At 33.6% G+C, this 23,230-nt stretch overlaps 1 protein-coding gene across 1 annotated transcript; it reads left to right on the forward strand.

Annotated features, from left to right (window-relative positions):
- Window positions 1–7,393: 7,393 nt before the first annotated feature.
- LOC108464909 (protein virilizer homolog) lies at window positions 7,394–21,927 on the forward strand. Its single transcript, XM_053027178.1, has 28 exons — window positions 7,394–7,788; window positions 8,015–8,103; window positions 9,259–9,382; window positions 9,830–10,489; window positions 10,622–10,990; window positions 11,089–11,193; window positions 11,300–11,482; window positions 12,219–12,360; window positions 12,448–12,629; window positions 12,743–12,828; window positions 12,911–12,959; window positions 13,075–13,141; window positions 13,241–13,722; window positions 13,799–13,898; window positions 14,841–14,974; window positions 15,385–15,452; window positions 15,537–15,753; window positions 16,121–16,336; window positions 16,494–16,649; window positions 16,753–16,806; window positions 16,894–17,108; window positions 17,238–17,307; window positions 17,424–17,752; window positions 18,376–18,562; window positions 18,637–19,950; window positions 20,103–20,909; window positions 21,005–21,076; window positions 21,512–21,927. Exons 1-28 carry the CDS (start codon window positions 7,714–7,716, stop codon window positions 21,530–21,532), a joined length of 6,573 nt encoding a protein of 2,190 aa, XP_052883138.1. The 5' UTR covers window positions 7,394–7,713; the 3' UTR covers window positions 21,533–21,927.
- The last annotated feature ends 1,303 nt before the right edge of the window (window positions 21,928–23,230 follow it).

A 23,230-nucleotide genomic window follows, 5' to 3' on the forward strand; every position in this document is an offset into this window, starting at 1 on the left:
TACTTTTGCACTTTACGCAATTTAGTCCTTTTTATCAAATTGACCATTCAAACGATAAAATTTCTTAACAAAATTTTCACACAATCATTTTATAATGCTATAGATATTAAAATAATAAATAAATAATTATTTTGACCTCAGATTTCTGGTCTTGAAACCACTATTCCAATTTGACTAAAAATGGGCTGTTATAATTTGGGTTTTTTCATTGATGAACATACTTGAGTTTTGAATTTTGATAATAGAAAATGAATGGTTGTTGTTAGATAAACAAATTTTGTAAAGAGAATTTTGATGAAATCATCAATTAGTGGCTAAATTGAAAAAGGTGATAAATTATGGTAAAATTTGTGAAATTGTGAAATATATTGGCTGCTATTAATATGTAAAAAATTGGCTAGGCTTGAGTAAGGATTAAATTGTATGAATTTCATTTTTCGAGCCTAGGGACTAAATTACAAAGGAATTAAAAGTATGGAGCAAAATGGTAATTTTGCCAAAATTCCACATTGGATTAAATTGAATGGGAATTGTATTCAAATGAGTTAAATTTATTCATATAGATCTTGTTAGACATCATACAGAGTTAGATCGAGGTAAAGAAAAAATATCGGATTAGTCGCCTTCGTGTTTACGTACACTCATCGAGGTAAGTTTGTGTAATTAAATTGAGTATTTATATGTTCTAATTGAATCATATGTATGTGGTATAATTGCTATGTATAAATACTGATCACATATCCGACGATTACTGAGTCTTGTTTGAACCTTAGGAATTCGTAGGATACAAATGACATATTATTAAGGTTACTGTAATGACCCAAAACGCACGGGCATCGAAAAGTATATTATTGGGCCTTCGTCTCAATAAACTGAACCCATAAATAATTATTAGAAATACCTATGAGTCTAGCAGTGTGTCTAATTAGGTTTTAATTGAGTAAATTTAGCTTAATTGAGAGAAATTAAATAAAAAAAAAGACTAAAGTGAATAAAGGGTAAAAGTTGAATTGTAGATTAAAAAGAAAATAAAAGGGTCAAAATGGAAAATAGGCCATTTAGCATAGTTGAGGCAACAAATCAATGAAAAATCTAAAGATTTTTTAGATTATTATTATATATATATTAATTAATATTAAGATATAAATTATAAATTATTATTTAATTAGTATAATATTATTAAATTAATGAATAGTTTAATGAATTAACAAATGTAGGGTGATTAAATGATACATACATAATAATAATATTTATACAATTGTAATATTTCTATTTAATTACTTATTATTTAAGCAAATAAATTTTTATATTAAATTACATAAAATAAATGAAATAAATAAAATCATGACAAATGAAAGGTGATGATGTAATACAAGTGTATTAATAAAATACATACATTTGTAATATTTATGTTTAATTGGTAAGTAGATATTTATTATGTATTATTTTAAGTTAAAAGATATTTATTAATTAAATTATTATATTATAAGATTTTTATGTGCTAAATAAATTAAGATTTTGACAAATGTATGGCATAGATGATGTACAAATGTAATAAATTGTGAGTACAAATGTGTATATATGATTAATTATGCAATAGATATTTATTATTATTTAATAAAAGATGTTTACTAGATAATTAATTAAATTATAAGATTTTTATGAGGTAAACAAAATAAATGGAGATAAGTGTAAAACATATAATTGACCAATTGTAATATAAGCATTTGTTATTAAATAGATTTTATAATAATTATTATTATAAACTAATATATATATATATATATATATATATATATAAAAGTCATAAAGAAACAAAAGAAAAGAGAAATAGTTAGAGAGAACCATACGGAAATAAGAAGAAAGAAAAGAAAAGGAGAAACTAAGGATTAAAAGCTTAGAGTTTAATCGGTAAGTCAATTAAGTCCTTTTATTTAATTTTGATGTTTTAGAAGCTTTAGAATAAGGTTTTGATGAAACTAAGTTGATATATTGAAAGTTCATAAGTTTTTGAGTATAGTTCATGTTAAACAAATTGTGAAATTATGGATTTAATTAAATGAATTTCAAGTTAGAATTAATAAAGGGATTAAATTGTAAAAGAAGCTATAAGTTTTGTGTTATAGGGATTAAATTGTAAGAAGTTTTAAATTAGGGTTTTATTATAAATATTGAATAGTTGAGTTTAATATGGCAAGAAATTAAGTAGAAAAGAAGTATGAATTAAGTTAGAAAAGTAAGTAAACTTAGTTAGGATTAAATTGAGAATAAGGTGAATTGAATAAAATTTAATTATTTATTATAATTTAATGCTGTAATTAATAGTGAAAATTATTACTATTTTCGTAGCTAGCAAAGAACTCGAGGCATTGGTACTGAAAGGAAACGAAAAAGTCATCGATGAGTAATCAAATAAATTGGGTTTGTATTACTATAATTTAAATTATTTATTTATTCATTAAATGTTAAATTAAATTATGTATTTGTTAAGTAAATTATGAGGTAAGTGTTGTTATGGAATTGAATGATAATTGAAATGGTTTTAAATAAATTTTAGTATTGGATTATGATTGATTTGTTGAATTGAAAGAGAATTTGGGATTTAAAGTGAAGTTGAATTGAATGAGAAATATCTGTTAGTATTGAATTGTATTTTGATTGGTGAATGGAAAGTGTATTTAATTTTGAAAGTGGATTTTTGAAATGAAAGTGAAATTGTGATTTAAGTGGAATTTATGTGAATATTGATTGAAATAGAGAAAGTGAATTAAATACCCTATTAACTAGTCGGGCTAAGTCGGATATAGTTAGCATGCCATAGGATTTGAAGTGTTTAGGGATACTTCAACCTTGAGTCGATGAGACACTGGGTGTCACTATTTTACTTCGGATAGATTCGATGAGGTACTGGGTACCACTTTACTTTGGCTAGGACAATGAGACACTGGGTGTCAACTTTATTTCGAACTATCAGATGAGGCACTGGGTGCCATTCTGGTGTGTTTGGTTGGATCCGTATATCTGCCAAAGTTCAGGTTTGTTAATAGGGTGAAAACCTAAAATGAGAAATTTAAATAAATTAGATTGAACGTATTATTTAAAATAATGAAAGAAATGAGAAAGTTAAATTGTGGATTGAAATTGAGATTGAAAATGGAAGGCATGAACTAAATGTTGATGTAGTGAAGAAAATTGAAGTCTATGATATTTGATTGAAACTGATAAATAGTTGAAATTGTGTTACTATTATTAACGAATGAAGTTTAAGAATGAGTTAATATTTGAGAAAATTCATTTGTTACATGTTTAATATTTATATTTCATTATTGTTATTATAGTTTGAATTATTGTTATTATAGTTTGAATTATAGTAATACCACTGAGTATGTCTATACTCAAGATACTGATTATTTTCTCGTATGCAGTCAAGAGGAGTCAAAATCGGTCCAAGATCCAACCAATCCCGATCTCAGCAACCTTGGTGATGTATATTTTATTTTGGTATATGTGGCATGTACCTAGTTTGTATTTTGAATTAATGTGGTTTTGGATTGTAAGGATAATATGTAATGATTTAAATTGGTAAATGAACGATTAAATATTTGAAATGGTATAAATATGACATTATGTTTGAATTGATAATTGAATAGAACTTTTAATTTAATTTGAATAATGGTATGAATGATCATATAGTAAATTCTAGTATTAATCTTGGTATGTTTTAGATGTTTACATATATGAATTGAATTGGTTATATCATTGGTATTAGATTGGTTTCGGTTTGAAATTGCAAGGAGGTTAAATGTATATAAAGGAGGTTATATTGAGTTAAAAAAATTTAAAATTTACGGAAATTCTCCGAGCACCTGGATAAGTCCCGATCCACTTCTAATACGTGTTTTGGGCCTCGAGGGTCCATTATAGGGACTTAAGGATTAAATTTATACTTTGTATGTTAATTATTTGTGAGTTATTCGTAATTTGTTCGATATGTCTGGTAATGCTCTGTAACCCTATTCTAGTGACAGTATAAGGTTAGGAGGTGTTATAGTTACTAATTTGATTAGGGTCCTGAATGTGTTACAGACACACCACAACTCATATGAGCTTCCCAATTTGCAGCATGTATGAACTTCGAATTTGCAGCTCGTATGAGCTTACCGATTCACAGCTCGTGAGAGCATACCAATTCATAGCTCGCATGAGCATACATGTACATAAATTGACGGCTTACAGTTCAGTACACCTTGTGTGTATTACCTGTGTATCCAACGATATTTTAAAATGTTTAACGGGCGATGTTCTGTTATGAGACAATATGAGTTTATACGAACTATTACAGGTATATACATGAAATACATAGAAATGATATTGCATGATATATTGAAACATGAAATGGATGATACATGTATATGAAACTTGCTTAGTGGTTATGTTCATCCATGTTTATTGGCTATTATATGTGTTTTACATGGCTAACATGTTGAGGATATGTGTTTAGGCTTTTGGCCAAATTGATTTGGATATGTTTTGTATGCTTACCTTAAATGTGATTAAATGGTAAGTTAATTTTCTTGTTATATGAACTTACTAACCTTAAATGCTTATTTTTTGTTATTTTCTGTGTTTTATAGTAATTCGGAAGCTCGTTCGGGTTGGAAGCTTGTCGGAGCTATTTCACACTATCCATCGGCTCTTTTGGTACTTTCAGTAAATTAATTCCGGTTATAATGGCATGTATAGGTTAATTTGGCTAATGTTGGCATATAAGTGTTTTGTTGAGATTAACCACTTAAATGACTTATGTTTGGTATATTTTGATGTATATATATGTGGTCTTATCATATTGATGTTTGTTAGAATGGTATATTTGGTACCATTTGGGATTATGCATATATGTATTTGGTTATTTAGGTAAGTTTGGATACTTGGTTGACATGTTTTTAAGTCATCATTTGAGGTGCCTAAGGGCATATTGGTTGTATGTGGTGATATTTCATGTTTAAGGCTTGATTTTGCCTTGTTTTGAATGCCTTATTATGGCTTGTTGATGTGCAAAAATGTTGAGTTAGGTTGGTGTCAAATTGGGTGAGAAATGTGGCTTGGAAATTGACCTATTTTAATCCACATGGGCAGAGACACAAGAGTATGTGACACACGACCAAATGACACGACCGTGTGTCCCTTGTATCTTCTTAAGAATGCAAGTCAGTATACTTATATAGCTTAGCACATGGGCGTGTGACTTGGCCATATGACCCAAGTCAGAGAGTTACACGGGCATGGACACGGGCTGAGGCACGGCCGTGCGTCCCTATTTCGAATGCCCACACGGCCTGAGACACGGGCATGACTCCTGACCATGTGAGTCACATGGCCTGGCCACACAATCGTGTGACCTCTACAACTTTGAAAAATTTCAATGTTTTTTGAAAAATTTTTTAAGTATCCGATTTAGTCCCAACTTATTTCTAACGCGTATTTTGGGCCCCAAGGGCTCGTATAAAAGACAATATGTTTAATTTTGATTGGTTTCTGACATGAACGTATATGATATGAAATGTTTGCTTATTTGATCTGTAAACTCCGGTAATGCTTCGTAACCCTGTTCCGGCAATGGATATGAGTTAGGAGTGTTATAGTTACATTTTCCTTCTCTTGTTTTCTGTTTCTTCAATGATTATCTTTTGACAAAACTTAAAAAAAAAAAAAACACTCTAAACTCCATCAATGGAACTTAAGTCATGATAATGACAAAGAATAATCCATTCATATTAAAAAAAAAACATAAAAACCGTAGTCAAAGAAACCCACAACTATAATTCAAATTTTAGTTAAAAAATGGGTTTATAATGGAAAAAAAAAAGATAAAAGAGCTTGAAGAGAGGAATAGTTGTTAATGCATCCCATTTTAAACCCATTTTTGTATCTGAATTTTGAATCTTGGATGTGGAATTGTTGCCAAAAATCAAAATTTGTATGTTCTTCATTTTTCTTTTATATTTCCGTTTTATACCTAATAGTGTATCTGAATTTAGAATTTTGAATGTGGATTTTTTCTTTAATTACGGGTTGTTATATTTTCTTTTTTTGAAAATGTTAAAGGGTTATTTTTTTTGCCATTATAGTGACTTAAGTTCCATTAATGGAGTTCAAAGAAATGTTTTAAAACTTTGTCTATAATGGGAGAAAAAATGGTAGCCATTGAAGAATGTGAGAAAATAGAAGGGAGAAGAAGAGAAGGAAAATAAAGAAATAAAAAGGGAAAAAAAATTTGCTCAGAAAGAAAAAGTATAGGGACTAATTGTATAATTTAATTTAAAATTTCATCTGAAATGATTACATTAACATGCCATATTAGCTTATTTTACACCTTTATCGACTAAGTGATCATAATATAACAGATTAATAACGTTAGTGGTTATATAATAATTTTAAAAGTTTATTGATCGTAACATATTTTTTAGAAAATATAATGACTAAACTTGTAGTTTACCCTTAAATATATAAATTATTATAAATTTAGACCTCAACTTTTACAGTTTTTTATCAATTTGGTTTTTAACTTTTAGCTAACTTTGGTTATTAACATTTAAAAAAGAGTAAAATCAATTTTTTAAACAGAAATGTTGACCAAAACATTAACTTTTCATTGATGTTAATGTAACAACCCGTGAGAGTCTGTGTGTACTTCATGCTAACATTACACTATTTATCTTACGTCAACAAATAATTTAAAAATTTAAAAATAAAAAAATTATAAAAAGTTAAAAAATTAGTATGACGTATTACGTGGGTTGTCATATTTAAAAATTTAACGATTTATTAAATATTTTTGTTAAAAATAGTAATTCAACTCTTTTGAAAGGTTGATTATAAAATTGATTCTTTTAAATAGATTAGAGGCAAATTTAGCTAAAAAGAATTATGGTCAAATAGATAAAATATATAAATATTAAGGATTAAATTTATCATTGTTATTATATAAAAACTAAATTATGAATAGGTTAAAATATCCCATAAGTCCTTATACTCTTCAAAATTTGGAATTTAGTCCATATACTTCTCCTTTTAGGAATTTAGTCTCTCTACTTTTTATATTTTAAAATTTAGGTCCAACTATTAACCGTGTTAAAATTATTTTGTTAAATTTATGTTAATTACAACACCATTTTTTAGTTATATAACTACCAAGTGAATATTTTATTTTAAAATGTCACACCAATAAATTTAATAAAATTAACAATATTAACATTTGAAACTGAATTTTGAAATCTGAAAAGTAGGACTAAATTCCTAGAAATAAAGCTAAAAGGACTAAATTCTTAATTTAAAAAGAGTACAGGGACTTGTGACATATTTTAACCATCTAATTATTACTTAATGTAACGAAGGATCAAATTAGAAAAATCTTGAAATCTCCATAGGAAAAAAGAAAAGTTTTGAAATCTGAAGGTATTTAATTTTAATTAGTAAAACCTTGTTCTAACTCCGCCTTCCCTCTCTGGTTCAAGGTCCGGTTAGGCCAAAAAACAAAAACTGAACCCCCTTTCAACCAGAACCAAACACTCTTTAATCGGCGGCGGGGGTTTAGAAATCAAATCCAAAACCCTAAAAATCTTAAACAAACCCAAATCCAGAATTTTTCCTCAGATTTTCATGTCCCCTCGTTAATCGGACCCGAAGATCGATAAACTAACACCCTAAACCAAAATGGGTCGACCCGAGCCCTGCGTTCTGTTTTCTCAGACTTTTGTTCACACTCACTTGGACGAATACGTCGACGAGGTATCTTGTTTTCTTGGTGTGGATTCTTTCTTCCCTTTTTGGCATTTTATGAAATGGGTTGGCAAGGAATAATTAAATGATATTTTTTTGTGGTAATCCAGGATTTTATTGGAATGTTTCGTTGGTTCTTGGTTTATTGATTGAATGTAGTATTGCATTTTCTTTTATAAGAATTTAATTTATGGGTTTCGGTTGTGTTTTGATTTTGATTTCTTGTTTTTCTCAGGTATTGTTTGCTGAACCAGTTGTTATAACTGCGTGTGAGTTCCTTGAACAGAATGCGTCCTCAGCTTCTCAAGCTGTATCGCTTGTTGGGTATGTTAAGCTAGTAAGCTTCCTACAGTTTGTAGGGTTATTTTTCTCATGGGAACTGTTCATGTACATGATAATGTTGGTGTTATAATTTTGTTTTCTTCGCATGATTTTATTGAATTATGGTCATTAGAAGCTAGGGAAGTATGTATACAATTGACATATCCCTCTCCTGAAATATATTATATGTTGTTTTGTTGGTATGATGTAGTTCAGTAGTGGAAGTTTTAATTTGGCACTTATATTGTGTTTCGTTGGAGGGAAAGAACAGCAAAAGAATAGGAATGGTAAGCAGGGGTTAATTGGTGGGAATTGTTCCTCCTTTAGGCGAGTCAAAATAAATTTAAGGAAAATGATTGTTGATTGATGAATTGATTTGAATTGTTTTAATATGTTGAGATGAGACTTCTCCTCTTTCTTTTCTTCCATTTATTGATTGCCAATTCTTTATTTTTCTGCCTTATCCAATTTCTCTCAAGAGTGGCAATGTTTTTCTCTCCCTTTCTTCGTCTAGAAATATTTCTTTCTTCTTGCCTTCCTATCAAATCGGCTTTGAAAAGTCGAACCCAATTCTGCCAAAACCCCCGATAAGCAAAAGCAAGAATGAAACTGGCATACCTTTCATCTACCTCTCTTGCTTCTCTTATGAAATTGATAGTTAAGATCATCTACCTTTTTCATACCTAAAAGCAGCCTCTCTCTTATATACGTTAGGACCAAACTCAACTGATTCACCTCAAGCAACAACAGCTTCTTAAACAGGCGAGGAAGTCGAAGCCTTTTGCACCTGCTTTATCATGGCCTAGATTGAGTGCTTTCAAACCCTTGCATCTTACCATGATTTTTTCATCCAGCTGAGCGAGGAATGTGGAGTTCTGAATTTGTTAATTGACAGATTTGAAATCTGAGACTTTGTTGATTATAAACAGTAATTGGTGCATCACAAATATGTTCTTTTGTATATGGTTTAATTAGTATGATACATTATTATATTAATAACAAATTTCAGCATGTGTTCCATTGTTGGGGTTAGGCGCAAACTAGTAGGAAGGATATACATTATTTTAATTGATGCCATAAATTTGGCTATTGTGCTTCTCAGTTATTGGAATATTGAGGTTTCTGAAAACCTAATTTTCTATGCTGTAATTTATACAGGGCCACTTCACCCCCTTCATTTGCTTTGGAGGTGTTTGTTCAGAGTGAGGGAGAGACAAGATTTAGGCGCCTCTGTCAGCCTTTTCTATATTCTCATTCTTCATCAAATGTGCTTGAAGTTGAGGTGATTCTACCATTCCTATACCATTGGGATTTATTTGAATTCTAAATTTGAACTTTTTCAGGTTATGTTGCCTCACTTTATGCAATGGTTTATGTAAGCCTGCACTTTTATCCATATATATGCATTTATGTACACCTATAGGTTGATTGCTGCATAATAAAATGTTTTAAAAAGACTGAATTAACAAATTTTTTTTTGGGAATTTGCTAGCATTAGCAATTTGATTGATGGGATGTGCAATTAAACAGTTTGTTGAGGCTGCAGAAAACTTTTATCATCTTTAGCATAAGATAGCTCTGCTTATCTTCTCATCTCCCGTTTATAGTTATCTATCCTTTATTTAAAAGTATTTTATGCTTCCTATCTGTCCACCTGGTGTGTCTTTATTTTGAGAAAGCTATATGTGGACACCGAGTTTGTTTAAAATTGTACTGTGATCTTTTGCAGGCAGTTGTAACCAACCATCTAGTTGTAAGAGGTAGCTACCGGAGTTTAAGTTTGATCATATATGGAAATACAGCAGAGGATTTGGGGCAGTTCAACATTGAATTCGATGATAGCTCTCTAACTAATCTTGTTAGCTCTGCTGACGGAAAGCTTGAAGACCTACCTCTTCCCTTACGTGCGTTTAATCGGACATTTGAGGAATCATTATCTTCTTTAAATGTTTTATCTTTACCAGTAGTCACACTAGATTTGTCAGTAGAGGTTAAGCAATTACTGCAGCAAATGTTGAAAATTTTGGAATTGCCAAACCTTGGTCACGAAGTACATAAAGTTGTTCATACTCTAGCATTAGCGGCTGCTTCATTTGTAACCTTTGACTTAGAATCTAATGCAATCAATCAGAAGCATCTTACATCAGGAAGAAACAAAGATTTTAAGGAGTTGAACCATGGTATAAGTGAGGCCAGAAAAGAGCTGCTTGAGCTCTATGAGACTCTTCAACGTAAATCCACGAACAAGTCCTCTGAATCATTGACAGAATGTATCTTTATGGAGTCTGATGCTGATTTGGCTTCTTCCAAACAGTTGGTGGAAATGCTATCACCATGTTTTCATTTCAATAGGAGCTCCTCTAATTTTGGGCATTGCCAGCTACCGGAGGTGATTGAGATAGAGGCTGTTTTCCTTGTTATTTATATTATATTGCATTCCTTTTTGAATTTAAAGATATAACATTACTTCGGTATGAAATTAATGCTTATCCATATTTCATATGCTAATCTCAATTTACAGAGTAAGAATGTCATCTTGGGGTTGAATGTGGCTCTTTTCTTGTGCTCCACTAAGGAGAGCTGCTTTCACTTTGTCAACTGTGGGGGAATGGATCAGCTTGCATATCTTTTTGATCACCAGATGCAGAACTCGATTACCATTACATTGTTGCTACTTGGAGTTATTGAGCAGGCTACTCGACATTCTGTTGGATGTGAGGGATTTCTTGGTTGGTGGCCTCGTGAGGATGAAAATATCCCTTCTGGCACTAGTGATGGTTACAGTTACTTGCTGAAGTTGTTGCTGCAAAAACCACGACATGATGTTGCTTCTCTAGCAACTTATATCCTTCATCGACTAAGATTTTATGAAGTTATTTCGAGATATGAGGTATGATTATGAAGTTGGTCTTGCCTTTTTGCTTGGGCAATTGGTTTATATCCAAAACTATCTTAAAGTTCTTTGCTTGTAATTTTATTCTTTACCAGTCCGAAATCTTATCCATACTGGGTGGCCTTTCTGCTACTACTAAAGGGACAAATGTTGCTTCAAACAAGCTCAGAGGTGTTGGATCACTACTTAAAAAGCTTCTGGTCAGTTGTCAATCTTTCAACTGCGTTAATTTTCTTGTTGTTTTCGAAATATGTGGTGGCTGCTCTAAATGTAATTTTGTGATGTTTGTACTCAATGTTGATGCAGCATTTGGTAATTTCACATGGCCCAATTGAAGATCCATCTCCAGTAGCCCATGCAAGCAGATATTTTATTCTTGGTCAAACTGATGGATTAGTATCGTATAACGCAACCAGTGGGTTGATTGCTTCTTCAAATTGTTGCTTCTCAGATTGGGAAATTGACTTGCATTTGCTGGCACTTCTTAAGGTAGGTTGCTCAGTTAGCTCTTATGAACTTTTTGAATGTTCCATATCCATGCTTGTTGCTTTTGCAAATTTGATTTTAGCTTTATAGCAGATGATCTGTTCTGAGACTTGTTTAATCATCTTTTAGAAGTGTTATGATCTAAGGCGTAAATAAACTTTAACACAATCAGTGTCATTTCATCATTATTTTATTTCTTTTAGGATAGATTTGGTACGAAGATGATGAAATGGTTACTATAAGGTTAGAAAGTGGACGATTGTATCTCACCTTATGCTGGTTTTTGCAAGATGAAGAGTAGAATATGATAATTTTTATTGTATGCCATGTTTGTTGCTGATATGATAGAATTATACTGATAGAGAGAGAACACTAAAACTCAATTAAACTGACAAATTACTACACTCATGATCTACTGACCACAAAGGGCACTATCCCCTGGACTAATAAAGACATTGTTGATGAAGGACCAGTGACCTTAGCCATTGGCTTGGGAAGGGGGGTAAACTTCGTCTACGATTTTCCATAAGAATCCCTCTTGGTATCCCTAACTTTTTTTTTCTTTCTTTTCTAGTTATTGTGATGATATATGGAGCGTCTATTATTTTTTGTTTTGTAGGCGTAATGCAACTCTGCAAGAAATCTATTATTTTCCAAATTCTTTTTGGATGAGTTGGTCGGGTGTGATCAAATTATAGTGGTTCTATTATTTATCTCAATATTGTCTCTTTTGAAGCAGGATCGAGGATTTCTTCCTTTATCAGCTGCGCTGTTGTCAACTACTGTTTTGCATTCTGAAGCTGCAGATGTTGTGGACACTTCTTTGGAGATTGTGTCATCCATTGGATCTATAATTCTCTCCCTACTGTTTTGTCGCTCAGGTTTTGTTAATGACTCTGCAGCGAAGATAGCATTGTATTAATAATTCAATTATAGTTGTGATTGATGCTGTGTTACCTCTGTTTCAGGCTTAGTTTTTCTCCTACATCAGCCTGACCTTACTGCTACACTAATTCATGCCCTGAAGGGTGCTGATGCTATGAACAAGGAAGAGTGTGTTCCGCTTCGGTATGCTTCTGTTTTAATATCTAAAGGATTTACTTGCAATCCACAGGAAGTTGGAATCACTGTTGAGACACATTTGAGGGTGGTTAGTTCCTTTTCTTGGTTGAAATGAATATTGATAATCTCCCTTTTTTTTTTTTTTGAATTTCACTAAAAATTTTGACTGAATATGAGTTATTTGTGGGTATCTTATTGTAGGTTAATGCCATAGATCGTTTGCTTTCAGCAACTCCACAGTCTGAAGAATTTTTATGGGTATTGTGGGAGCTTTGTGGTCTTGCTAGGTGAATTAGTTGATCTATTTCTTTTACCTTGGAATTGAACTACATGGGTGGTTCTGACTGAAACTTGTTTTATGTTTGGCAGGTCTGATTGTGGACGCCAAGCTTTATTGGCCATGAGTTTTTTTTCAGAGGTATTGAAAAATGTACTGTATGGTTATATTCTTTACGACGTGCGGAGACTTGGCTTCTATTTGATAACCGACATATGTTCATGTCAATGCCATTATTTTCCCCCTTTTTTGTCAGGTGCTTTCTGTTTTGATTGAAGCTTTGCATTCTGTCAAGGAATCAGAGCCTGTCATCAAGAATAGTGGTACTGTTTATTTTGTGGTTAGGTTAAATTAGTTGAAAGGCTTCTTTTTTAATTGCATAATATAAATGACCTCATATTTGCAACTTTCTGGATATGCAGGTGCTTCACCTCTTAATCTTGCAATTTTACACTCAGCTGCTGAGATTGTTGAAGTCATTGTTACTGATTCAACTGCAACGTCTCTTTCCTCTTGGATTGGACATGCTATGGAACTTCATAGAGCTTTACATTCTTCTTCCCCTGGGTCCAATAGGAAAGATGCTCCTACACGGCTATTGGAGTGGATTGATGCTGGTTTAGTTTATCATAAAAATGGGGCTGTTGGTCTTCTAAGATATGCTGCTGTTTTGGCTTCTGGAGGAGATGCTCACCTTACCTCAACCAACATTCTAGTTTCTGATTTAACAGATGTTGTTGATAATATTGTTGGAGAATCTTCTAATGCTTCTGACATTAATGTGATGGAGAATCTTGGAAGCATTATCTCTATGAAGTCCTTTGAGGGTGTTAACCTCCGTGACTCTTCTATAGCCCAGCTGACAACTGCATTTCGAATTTTGGCATTCATTTCAGAGAATCCAGTATGCAATTTTATACTATAATGTCTAATTTAAAACTAAATTGGTTTGACTTGTAATGTATAGTTTTTCATTGTAGACTGTTGCTGCTGCTTTGTATGATGAAGGTGCCATCACAGTTATCTATGTGGTTCTTGTCAATTGTAGCTACATGCTTGAGAGGTCCTCAAACAGTTATGGTAAGTTGATATTTATTGTTGTTGACTGGGCTGCTAGTCTGATTTAATTGTACTGTATCTAGGGGTGAGCAATTTTTGGTTACAACTGAATTAGTCAAAGTAACTGAAGCAATTTGGTTAAAATGTGTCTATTCAGTTAAATTCGGGTTAGACTTGGCTCATTTGATTAATTTGGTTGCTTATGGTTTTGTCCCTTTTTAATAAGTTTTATGTTAATCAATTTGACATTTATATATTTACTTTTTCAATAAGCTATAACTCTTCAAAGATAAAGCTCAATGTGTCATTTATATAGCTCAATAAACAGGCTCACCATGTTGTAAGAGCTATTGGTGCCATGCCTCAGTTAAATTCTAGCTAAACTAGTTCAAGAAAATGTAAACTTTAATGTAGGAATTTAGGCTTAAAGCTTTTGATTTGATTTTAGTTAATTTGGTTAACCAACCAAGTTAACTGATACAATTCTGTTATTGGTTAATTCATAAAATTCAGTCAATAAAATATATAACTTTGGTTAATTTGGCTTTTAAAAATTTCTAACTGAATTAACTGATTTCTCACCGGTAATCGCAGCACATAAATGGAAACTGATGTCTCTGTAATTTATATGGTTAAAAGTTAATATGATCTCATTGGGATCTGATTCTGAATTCAATCAGCATTGAAACATTCATCATCTAATAATATGGTAAAGCTTTTGGTTAATGTTTTAACCATTCCCTTAGCTTTTTGGGCTTACTCGTTGTCTCAAACCTCTCTCTCTCTCTCTCTAAAGTGAACCTGAAGCTTTAAAGGATCTCAATAGGATCAAGCTTTATTGGGCTCTATTATAGCATGCTTTTGCCCGTATTTTATCACCTGTGATTTGTATTATGTGAATTGCTTGTTAACCCTTTCAAAATTATGTGTTTTATGCATGTTTGCAATGTCTGTCTTTAACAGATTATCTTGTTGACGAGGGTAACGAATGCAATTCTACATCTGATTTATTGCTGGAACGCAACCGTGAACAGTGCTTAGTTGATCTTTTGATTCCGTCACTTGTATTGCTGATCACACTTTTGCAAAGATTACAGGTTTGTTGCTTGTTTGTCAGACTATATCCTAATGAATCATCTTTTGGTTCAATATGGAAGATTACTTCCTGCAAAAAGCATCATGGAAAGCTTAGTGAATAAATGGTGAGATTGAAGATGATATGTTCCCACCTTCTTTAGATCGGAATAGTTGCTAGTGGAGGAGGATTTAATTGGTTCTTTCATAAACTTCTGAAGAAGGTTGCTTCCTTTTTGCTCTTTCGAGCATTAATTCTTCCTCCCAATTTAGAAAAGACTGAAGCATTAGTTGTGAAGTTCATTAGATACTGATGCCCCTAACATCAGACTCTTTTTAATAATTAACTGCATTTTTTAGTGTACTTAACCTTTTTTAATTCTTTACCATCTTCCAAATTTGAGAATTGAATTGTCTTGTCCTCTATGTATAGGAAGCTAAGGAACAGCACAAGAATACGAAACTGATGACTGCATTGTTACGATTGCATCGAGAAGTAAGGTAATTAATATTTCCCTATGGAAGCTCTTGCATACCATGCTCATTTATGGAGTTAATGGTGCTAAGCATATTGCTATCTTGCAGCCCAAAGCTTGCAGCTTGTGCAGCTGATTTATCTTCTCCCTATCCTGATTCTGCACTTGGTTTTGAAGCTGTCTGCCATCTTTCTGTGTCAGCTCTTGCTTATTGGCCAGTATATGGTTGGAGTCCTGGCCTCTTCCACACTATTCTTGCCAGTGTTCAAACTACTTCATCACTGGCCTTGGGTCCAAAAGAGACCTGCAGTTTACTTTGTCTTTTGGTATTTCAATTTTTCTTTTCTTTAATACTAATAGCACGCTGGTATCCTTACTCATATCAAGAAATATTTACCTGGTTATTTTTTGTTGTTGCTTATATCGTATCTATGTTGGTAATTATTAAGGAAGTGTTTTGGACCAAGACTGCTTGTTGTTTACCTTTCTCTTTTGTTTTCTATATCCCAACCTGGAAAACAATGAATTCCAAATTCGGATACTGTGCTTACTTTGTTTGCTGCTTTTCTTAATAACACTTTTCTGTCATCAGGAATGGAAGACCCTTCTCTCAACTTAAGAAATGTTTTTGCTCCAATGGGCATTTCCTTAATTGCAGCATTAACTGGTTTCTTTTGCCTTTTGCATTGCAAGAATGATCTATTTCCTGAAGAAAGTATCTGGCGTTGGAAGAATGGAATGCCCTTGTTGAGTGCCCTTAGGTCACTGGCTATAGGGACTTTACTGGGACCTCATAAGGAGAGACAGGTTGATTGGTATCTAGAGTGTGGTCACCTTGAGAAGTTGTTCAACCAATTGACACCACACCTTGACAGAATTGCACAGATTATCCAACATTATGCCATCTCCGTATGTGCTCTTTCATTGGCATGCTACTTTGGTTTTCTTATCATCTGAAATCTTTGATATTGCAGGAATGTCGAAATGGTTGGGGCAGGGTAGTTATTCTATTTTGATAAACTTGCTTTATATCATGTGCCTCTACTAATATATCCCTTTTAAGCAGGCATTGGTAGTCATACAAGACATGCTTCGAGTTTTTATAATTCGCATTGCTTGCCAAAAAGCTGAACAGGCTTCTAAACTTCTGCGGCCTATATTGTCATGGATACATGATCATAGCTCTGACTTATCATCTTTATCTGACACAGAGGCTTACAAGGTGATAACTGCTAAGTTTTTTTTGCCCAAATTACCTTTTTTTTTTAATTTTTTTTGTGGTTGTTTAGACTGTTATACCTAATAATTTCCTTTTCCCTTGGCAGGTATATAGATGCCTTGATTTTCTCACTAGCTTACTGGAGCATCCATATGCCAAGGTTTTACAATCTGTCTATGGATTTTTTTTCTCCCCCCCCCCCCTCTTGATTTGAAGTTTATTGTGCTCATGGTGCTTCCTATCTCAGGTGCTTTTGGTAGGCGAGGGTTTTCCTCAGATTCTAACAAGAGTGTTGGAGAGTTGTTTTGATGCTACAGATTCAGACGGGAGGCAGGCTTCAGAGTGTAGGGATTCTGCTAAATATGGGGTTGCTTTGATTAGTTTGTGCATCCCAGTTTTTAAGTCTATCTCACTACTATGCAGTTCTCGAACATTCTCCCAATATGATGAGAGACATGAAATGTGCGTTGATTACTTGTATTGACATTCTCTGTTTTTTCTATTATATATTTATAATTTATTTGAAATGCAGATTGGACATGATATTTACTGCTTAATGATGGTTTCACTTAAAATCATTGTTGTTACTAGGCATAAATTTGACAGTTTGAGCCCCAAAGATTGTTCGATATTTATAAATCAACTCTTGAAGTTTTGCCAGGTAATTGGAAGACTTGAAAACTTTTAGAGATAGACTACTGAATTCTGTTATCGAGACCTAGTCTAGGATCACAAGATAGCTAATCTTGTAATCGAAATGCGTTTTTTCCCCCACAGGTCCTACCAGTTGGAAAAGAATTAGTGTCTTGCCTTACAGCTTTTAGAGACATGGGTTCTTGCACAGAAGGGTGTAATGCTTTGCTGTCTGCTTTGCTAAATAGCAGCAGTTCTACTCATGATGAACTTGAATCAGAGAGAGGAAATGAAAAGAATGTGAATTTTCATTTCCTTAATGAATCTGAATGGAGAAAATCTCCCCCATTGTTATGTTGCTGGATAAAATTATTGAAGTCCATTGATTCAAAAGATCATTTACCACCTTATACACTTGAAGCTGCTAATGTGTTGTCTTTAGGTACTTTGGGCTTTTGCATGGGTGGGAATAGGTAAGATACACACATCTATCACCGATTTCTTTCATAATGTTTCTGCATTACTTACCATAGACTAGAGGATAGTGGTTAATATTTTTTTGTTGCTAGGGCTTGCCATTTCATTGTTTTAGACCATCTTAAACTTGTTAACATAATCTTATGGCTTAAGTATGTTTTTCAGGAAGATGTGATGTGTTTGTTTTTAAGAGTAGTGGTTTGCCTTTTTTTCATAGGAAAGAGAGAACTCCTGCAAAAACTCTTGGTGATTAAAAGAGAAAAGAGTTTTAGAAAAGTCAGCTCCATTTATAGAAGAAAATTGAGAATGATTCAAACATGTTTCACTATTTTCTATAGAGAAAGGAGTACACTGTATTCTTTCTCACAAAATGCTTGTACTGGGATTGGAGAAAAGAAACAGGACTTTTGGGAATCAAAACAGAAAAAGAAAGCTGAAATCTTTTTGAAACCCAAATGCAACCTAGCTTTTTATTTCTGTATTCCCAAAGGCTTTGTGATATGTTAAGCTTGGTTCATGTTTGATCCCATATAATGTCTGCATCTGCATGTTAGTTTATTTGTTAGTCTGCTCATTGGAAGAGTATTAGTCCCTAAATTATGGTGTGCTCTTGTATCAGTTTGAACATGAATTCTGTTGTAGCATTGAAATTCCTCTTTGGGCTTCCTGATGATACGGCTGGGATAGGTGGCTTCCCAGAAGACAACATAAAATATATTCAGGAATTTTCTACCCTGTTAAGTTCAAGGATTGATAATGATGAGGACTATCAAACTTCATCCGATATTCATATCTCCATGCATCAGGTATAACTAAGAATGATTGCATCTTTCGTTTCCCTGACTTGTTTTTAAAACTTGAACTTATCTCTGATGCACAGGTTTCAGAGTCTGTGAAGTCATTGTTGTTACTCTTCCAAAACTTGACTGCTGCTGTTGAGGTGGATGATGCTATTCTCTATGGAGGTCTTTCTTTTCCACAAAACAATGTTCAAGTTCCTTCTGGAATTCAGCACTTTGGACAAGGGCTTGACGGAAAGGCAGATGACAGCCTTTACTCGGGAGGATTTGAAGACAAGTTTTCATGGGAATTGCCTGAAACATTACCTGGTAGATTGTTACAGACAGCTCTTCCTACAAGAAGGAAACTGCAAGCAGCTGACAGTGCAAATAGGAGTGCCAGAGGAGACAACTCTGTGGCTGAGATAACAAATCCAACTGCATTTCAACGGGGATTGGGTCCATCTACAGCCTCTTCTGGTACTACTCGAAGGGATAGCTTTCGACAGCGGAAACCGAATACTAGCAGGCCTCCATCAATGCATGTGGATGATTATGTTGCACGAGAAAGGAGTGTTGATGGTGTTTCTAATTCTAATGTAATAGCTGTTCCGCGAGTAGGATCTTCTGGGGGTAGACCTCCTTCAATTCATGTCGATGAATTTATGGCTAGACAGAGGGAGCGTCAAAATCCTGCTGCATCAGGGACTGAAACTGCCACACAATCTAAGAATGCAGCTCCTATAAATGGCCCAGATAATGAAAAAGTAAACAAGTCTAAGCAGCTTAAGTCTGATCTCGATGACGATCTTCAAGGAATTGATATAGTGTTTGATGGTGAGGAATCTGAAACAGATGATAAGTTGCCGTTTCCGCAGCCTGATGATAATCTGCAGCAGCTTGCTCCTGTAATTTTTGAGCAAAGTTCTCCGCAGTCTGTTGTTGAAGAGACTGAAAGTGATGTTAATGGAAGTAGTCAATTTTCTCACATGGCTACACCTTTAGCATCTAATGCTGATGAGAATGCCCAAAGTGAGTTTTCTTCAAGAATGTCAGTTTCACGTCCTGAAATGTCTTTAACTCGAGAACCTAGTTTTTCTTCAGAAAAGAAATTTTTTGAGCAATCTGACGACTCAAAGAATGCTGTTTCAATTAAGAACTCTAGTGGGTTTGATTCTGCATCTGGGACAAATAGTTCAGGATTCTCTGCCCCTATTTATAGTAATACACCTGCAACATCAGTGCAGTTGTCGCTGGATTCAAGAATAACTCCACAAAACTTCTATCCTAAGAGCAGTGCACAGTATGCTGGTAACATTCCTGTGGCGGCTGGATCTCGAGGAATGTATGAGCTGAAAGTTCAGCCAAATCAACCACCTTTACCCCCAATGCCTCCCCCACCAACAATTTTGCCAGTAAGTTCTCTTATTAGTTGTCCTCATTTATTAGTTTTATGCTTTACATAGGCCTCACAACTGACAGCCTTTCTAAATAAGATTTTTGTTTTTCACTGCTTTAGCTTGATAGTTTACTTACACTTTCTAAATGTTCACTTTCTTTTCTGCAGGTCCAATCAGATTATTTATCTTCAGTTAGTGGCAGTCCTTCCCTGTTGCAATCTTCCATTCCCGTGTCAGATTCCAAGTTTATGAGAACTTCTATGCCTTCGCCTAGTGGAACTACTAGGCCTCCACCACCCCTTCCTTCAACACCGCCTCCATTTGCATCTAGCCCATATAATTTAGCTTCCTTAAATACTTCTGCTTCCCAACCAGCACTGTACAATCAGTCTGGTATGGGGAAAACCGAACTTCCTCAGGGTTCTATTGGACCTACTATTGATGCTCGACTTCCTACTTCAGCTGCTGGCTTGGCTTCATATCCCCCTCCACCATTGATGCAATCTTTAGTTTTTAATAGGCCTCCTTCGATCCCTGTTACACCTTATGGAACCTCTCCTGCACTGCATCAGGGTGAGAACCACCCTCCTGGCATCTTGCAGAACCCCTCAATACCTCAGTCTTCTATGCAAACAATCCATTCTCTTAATCAGCTGCAGAAGCTTCAACGTCCATTGCAGCCAACTCAACATCTTAGGCCATCCATGCAATCATCACAGCAGTTGGAGCAAGTTGTGTCTTCACAAACCCCTGTTCAGATGCAAATACAGTCATTACCGATGATGCATCAAGCTCATATTTCTCCTGTTAATCCTTATTATCAGCCCCAACAGCCTGAATTTTCAGCAGCGCAACAACAGATGCAAGTTGAGCTTGCTCAACAACAAGCACCACCACAAACTGGTGGTACATCACAGCAACAAGATTCTGGAATGTCCTTGCATGAGTACTTCCAGTCTCCAGAAGCTATTCAGGTAAGTCTTGTGCATGTATAACCTCATGAAGAGGGAATGCCATCTGCTTGACATCTTCTGTATCATAATTTTGTCTTTACTTTTTCTAAATGCAGTCTTTGTTGAGAGATCGAGAGAAACTTTGCCAGCTATTGGAGCAGCATCCGAAGTTAATGCAGATGCTTCAGGTTCAGTTTCTACATTAATTCTTGCTTGTCTCAAGGAGATTTAATTATGTAGTAGTAACATCTCTGATCAACAAAGTTTTTAACTTCTAAATTGCTCTGCTGAGGAGCTATTCAACTTGTCCTATATTATATGGCTTGTATCCATATATGTGCATCAAACATTGATGCATGTATACATTAATCTGATTTTATGTTACTCGGACTTGGGTTTGTGTTTGATATGGGTATGCGTCTGTCACCAGTATGTTTAAATTTTTTAAAGCATTTTCATATAGTTGGAGTATTCTTAAAGTTTCATGTCCCTCTAACTCTGAATATGTTGGACATGAGTACTTCTAGGAAAAAATAAGGAGTTGGAGTAACATAGTTATGATATGCTTAAATATTGCTTGCTATTATATTCTAAACATGGTTGCTTCTCATGTTCTCTAACAGGAAAAGTTAGGTCAGCTGTAGCAAAAGATGATAATGGGATTGTACGGGTGCTTTATTCTATTTTCTGTAGCATATTTCAGACATGTAATCATTGATCCAAGACTCTGAAGTACAATTCTTGAGCCTCGGCCTTAGGTCGCCATGTTTCAAGCTTCAAATGCAGTTGCCTGATTAAGCCTGTTGCACTAAATTTTGTATCAGTTTGGACCATATGTACATTATATTCCATTTACTATTACAACTTGCATTTTGTTTTCATTGTTTTATAATCTATTTCATGTGTAGGGGAAAATTTTCCTTCCCTGGTAAGTTCCCTTGTATGATAAGCCGATGTTGATATGTCAACTCCAACTCTGTATATATGCTTTATTGTCTGTTCTATTAAGTAGCAATGGTTTTGGCCGAAAAAAGAAAAACTCCGCCATGAGTTGACGAGATTCTGTAGTTGCTAAAAGTTGTCTGGGGTTTGAATCCGATATTAGACGTCAACTTTTGACTTGAATCAACACGGTTTTTTTGGCCAGGGTTAGGGTTTGTTTAGAATTGCATCTCAAAGTAGCATTTCATGCTGAACCATGTTTTTTTTTATTCATAAGCAATTTTAAACAGTCCACTTTTCAAGTTAAATCAAATTTTCAAATTGGGATTTAAACTAATCAATTATGCATAAACTTCAGCTTTTGAAATTTTCAAAACCCCACATTTAGGCTTCAGGCTTTGTGGTTTTCCTGAAATCCCTCATTTCCCGGTTTACGATTTTTTTTATGAGCAGTGAGATTTTCCTCTTTTAGGTTTAAATTTTTCTTTTTTGGATTAGTAAGATTGGTTTTAGTGAGATTAAAAATGATGGTGGTGTATGAGATTGACTTTGGTGAGATGAAAAATAATGGTGGTGGTAAAATTAGTTATTGTAGCAGTGAGATTGATTATGGTAGCAATGAGAGTAAGAATAGCATTTTGTTTAGATTAAAATCTAGTTGTAGCGGTGAGGTGAAAATAGAAAATGACTATTAAAGACATTAATATGAAATTTTGATATGGTGATGAATTATTTTTACATATATATTTAAAATTTTCAAAATTATATTCTATTATTTTATATTTATAATAAATATTATTTTAAAAAAATAACAATATAGATTTGTCATAATTATACTAAACGTAAACATATAAAAACACAAACAATATAATAGTAAAACAAAAATATAATATATTATAAAAACAAAAACATAATATATATTATGTAATGCATAAATCATAAACGTATGCATAAAAAAGGGCACCCTAAAGGCTACACCTCAGAGGATTTGCTTAAGTGTGTCTGTAGTGAAGTCTTAGGCTTCAAGTTAATGTAATTAATTATTCATGCTTGTTAAGGAGAATTGTACGTGAGAAGTGTAGAACTGGTAGAAAGTACATAAGAAGTGTAGAACTGGTAGAAAGTTAAATTGTAGTTCTATTTTGAAACCTGTTGTGAATAAAAGACATATTTAATTGGTAAATTCGAATTAATCATGGTGTACTTAAAGTTGTGAATAGAATAAGCTATATTTTTAATTAAGCAACTTAGATTATTTAGAAATACTTGGTACCTAGACTCGGCGATCGGGTCGAGTAATGGGTGTTACAAACTTACTATGTCATGATTCATAATATGTGAAACATGTATGTTCTGGAATATTGATTACTCTATTTGTAGTGCCACAAATCCAACCGGGA

This window comes from Gossypium arboreum, chromosome 4 (genome assembly GCF_025698485.1).
Source record: "Gossypium arboreum isolate Shixiya-1 chromosome 4, ASM2569848v2, whole genome shotgun sequence".
NCBI classification, from domain to species: Eukaryota; Viridiplantae; Streptophyta; class Magnoliopsida; order Malvales; family Malvaceae; genus Gossypium; species Gossypium arboreum.

Excerpts from the sequence above, each read along its gene's own strand:
- LOC108464909 (XM_053027178.1), top strand. The coding sequence starts at position 7,714 with ATGGGTCGACCCGAGCCCTGCGTTCTGTTTTCTCAGACTTTTGTTCAC. Across the intron at positions 13,142-13,240 it reads GCCTGTCATCAAGAATAGTG|GTGCTTCACCTCTTAATCTT; the intron begins GTACTGTTTATT and ends CTGGATATGCAG. Across the intron at positions 14,975-15,384 it reads CACTTTTGCAAAGATTACAG|GAAGCTAAGGAACAGCACAA; the intron begins GTTTGTTGCTTG and ends CTCTATGTATAG.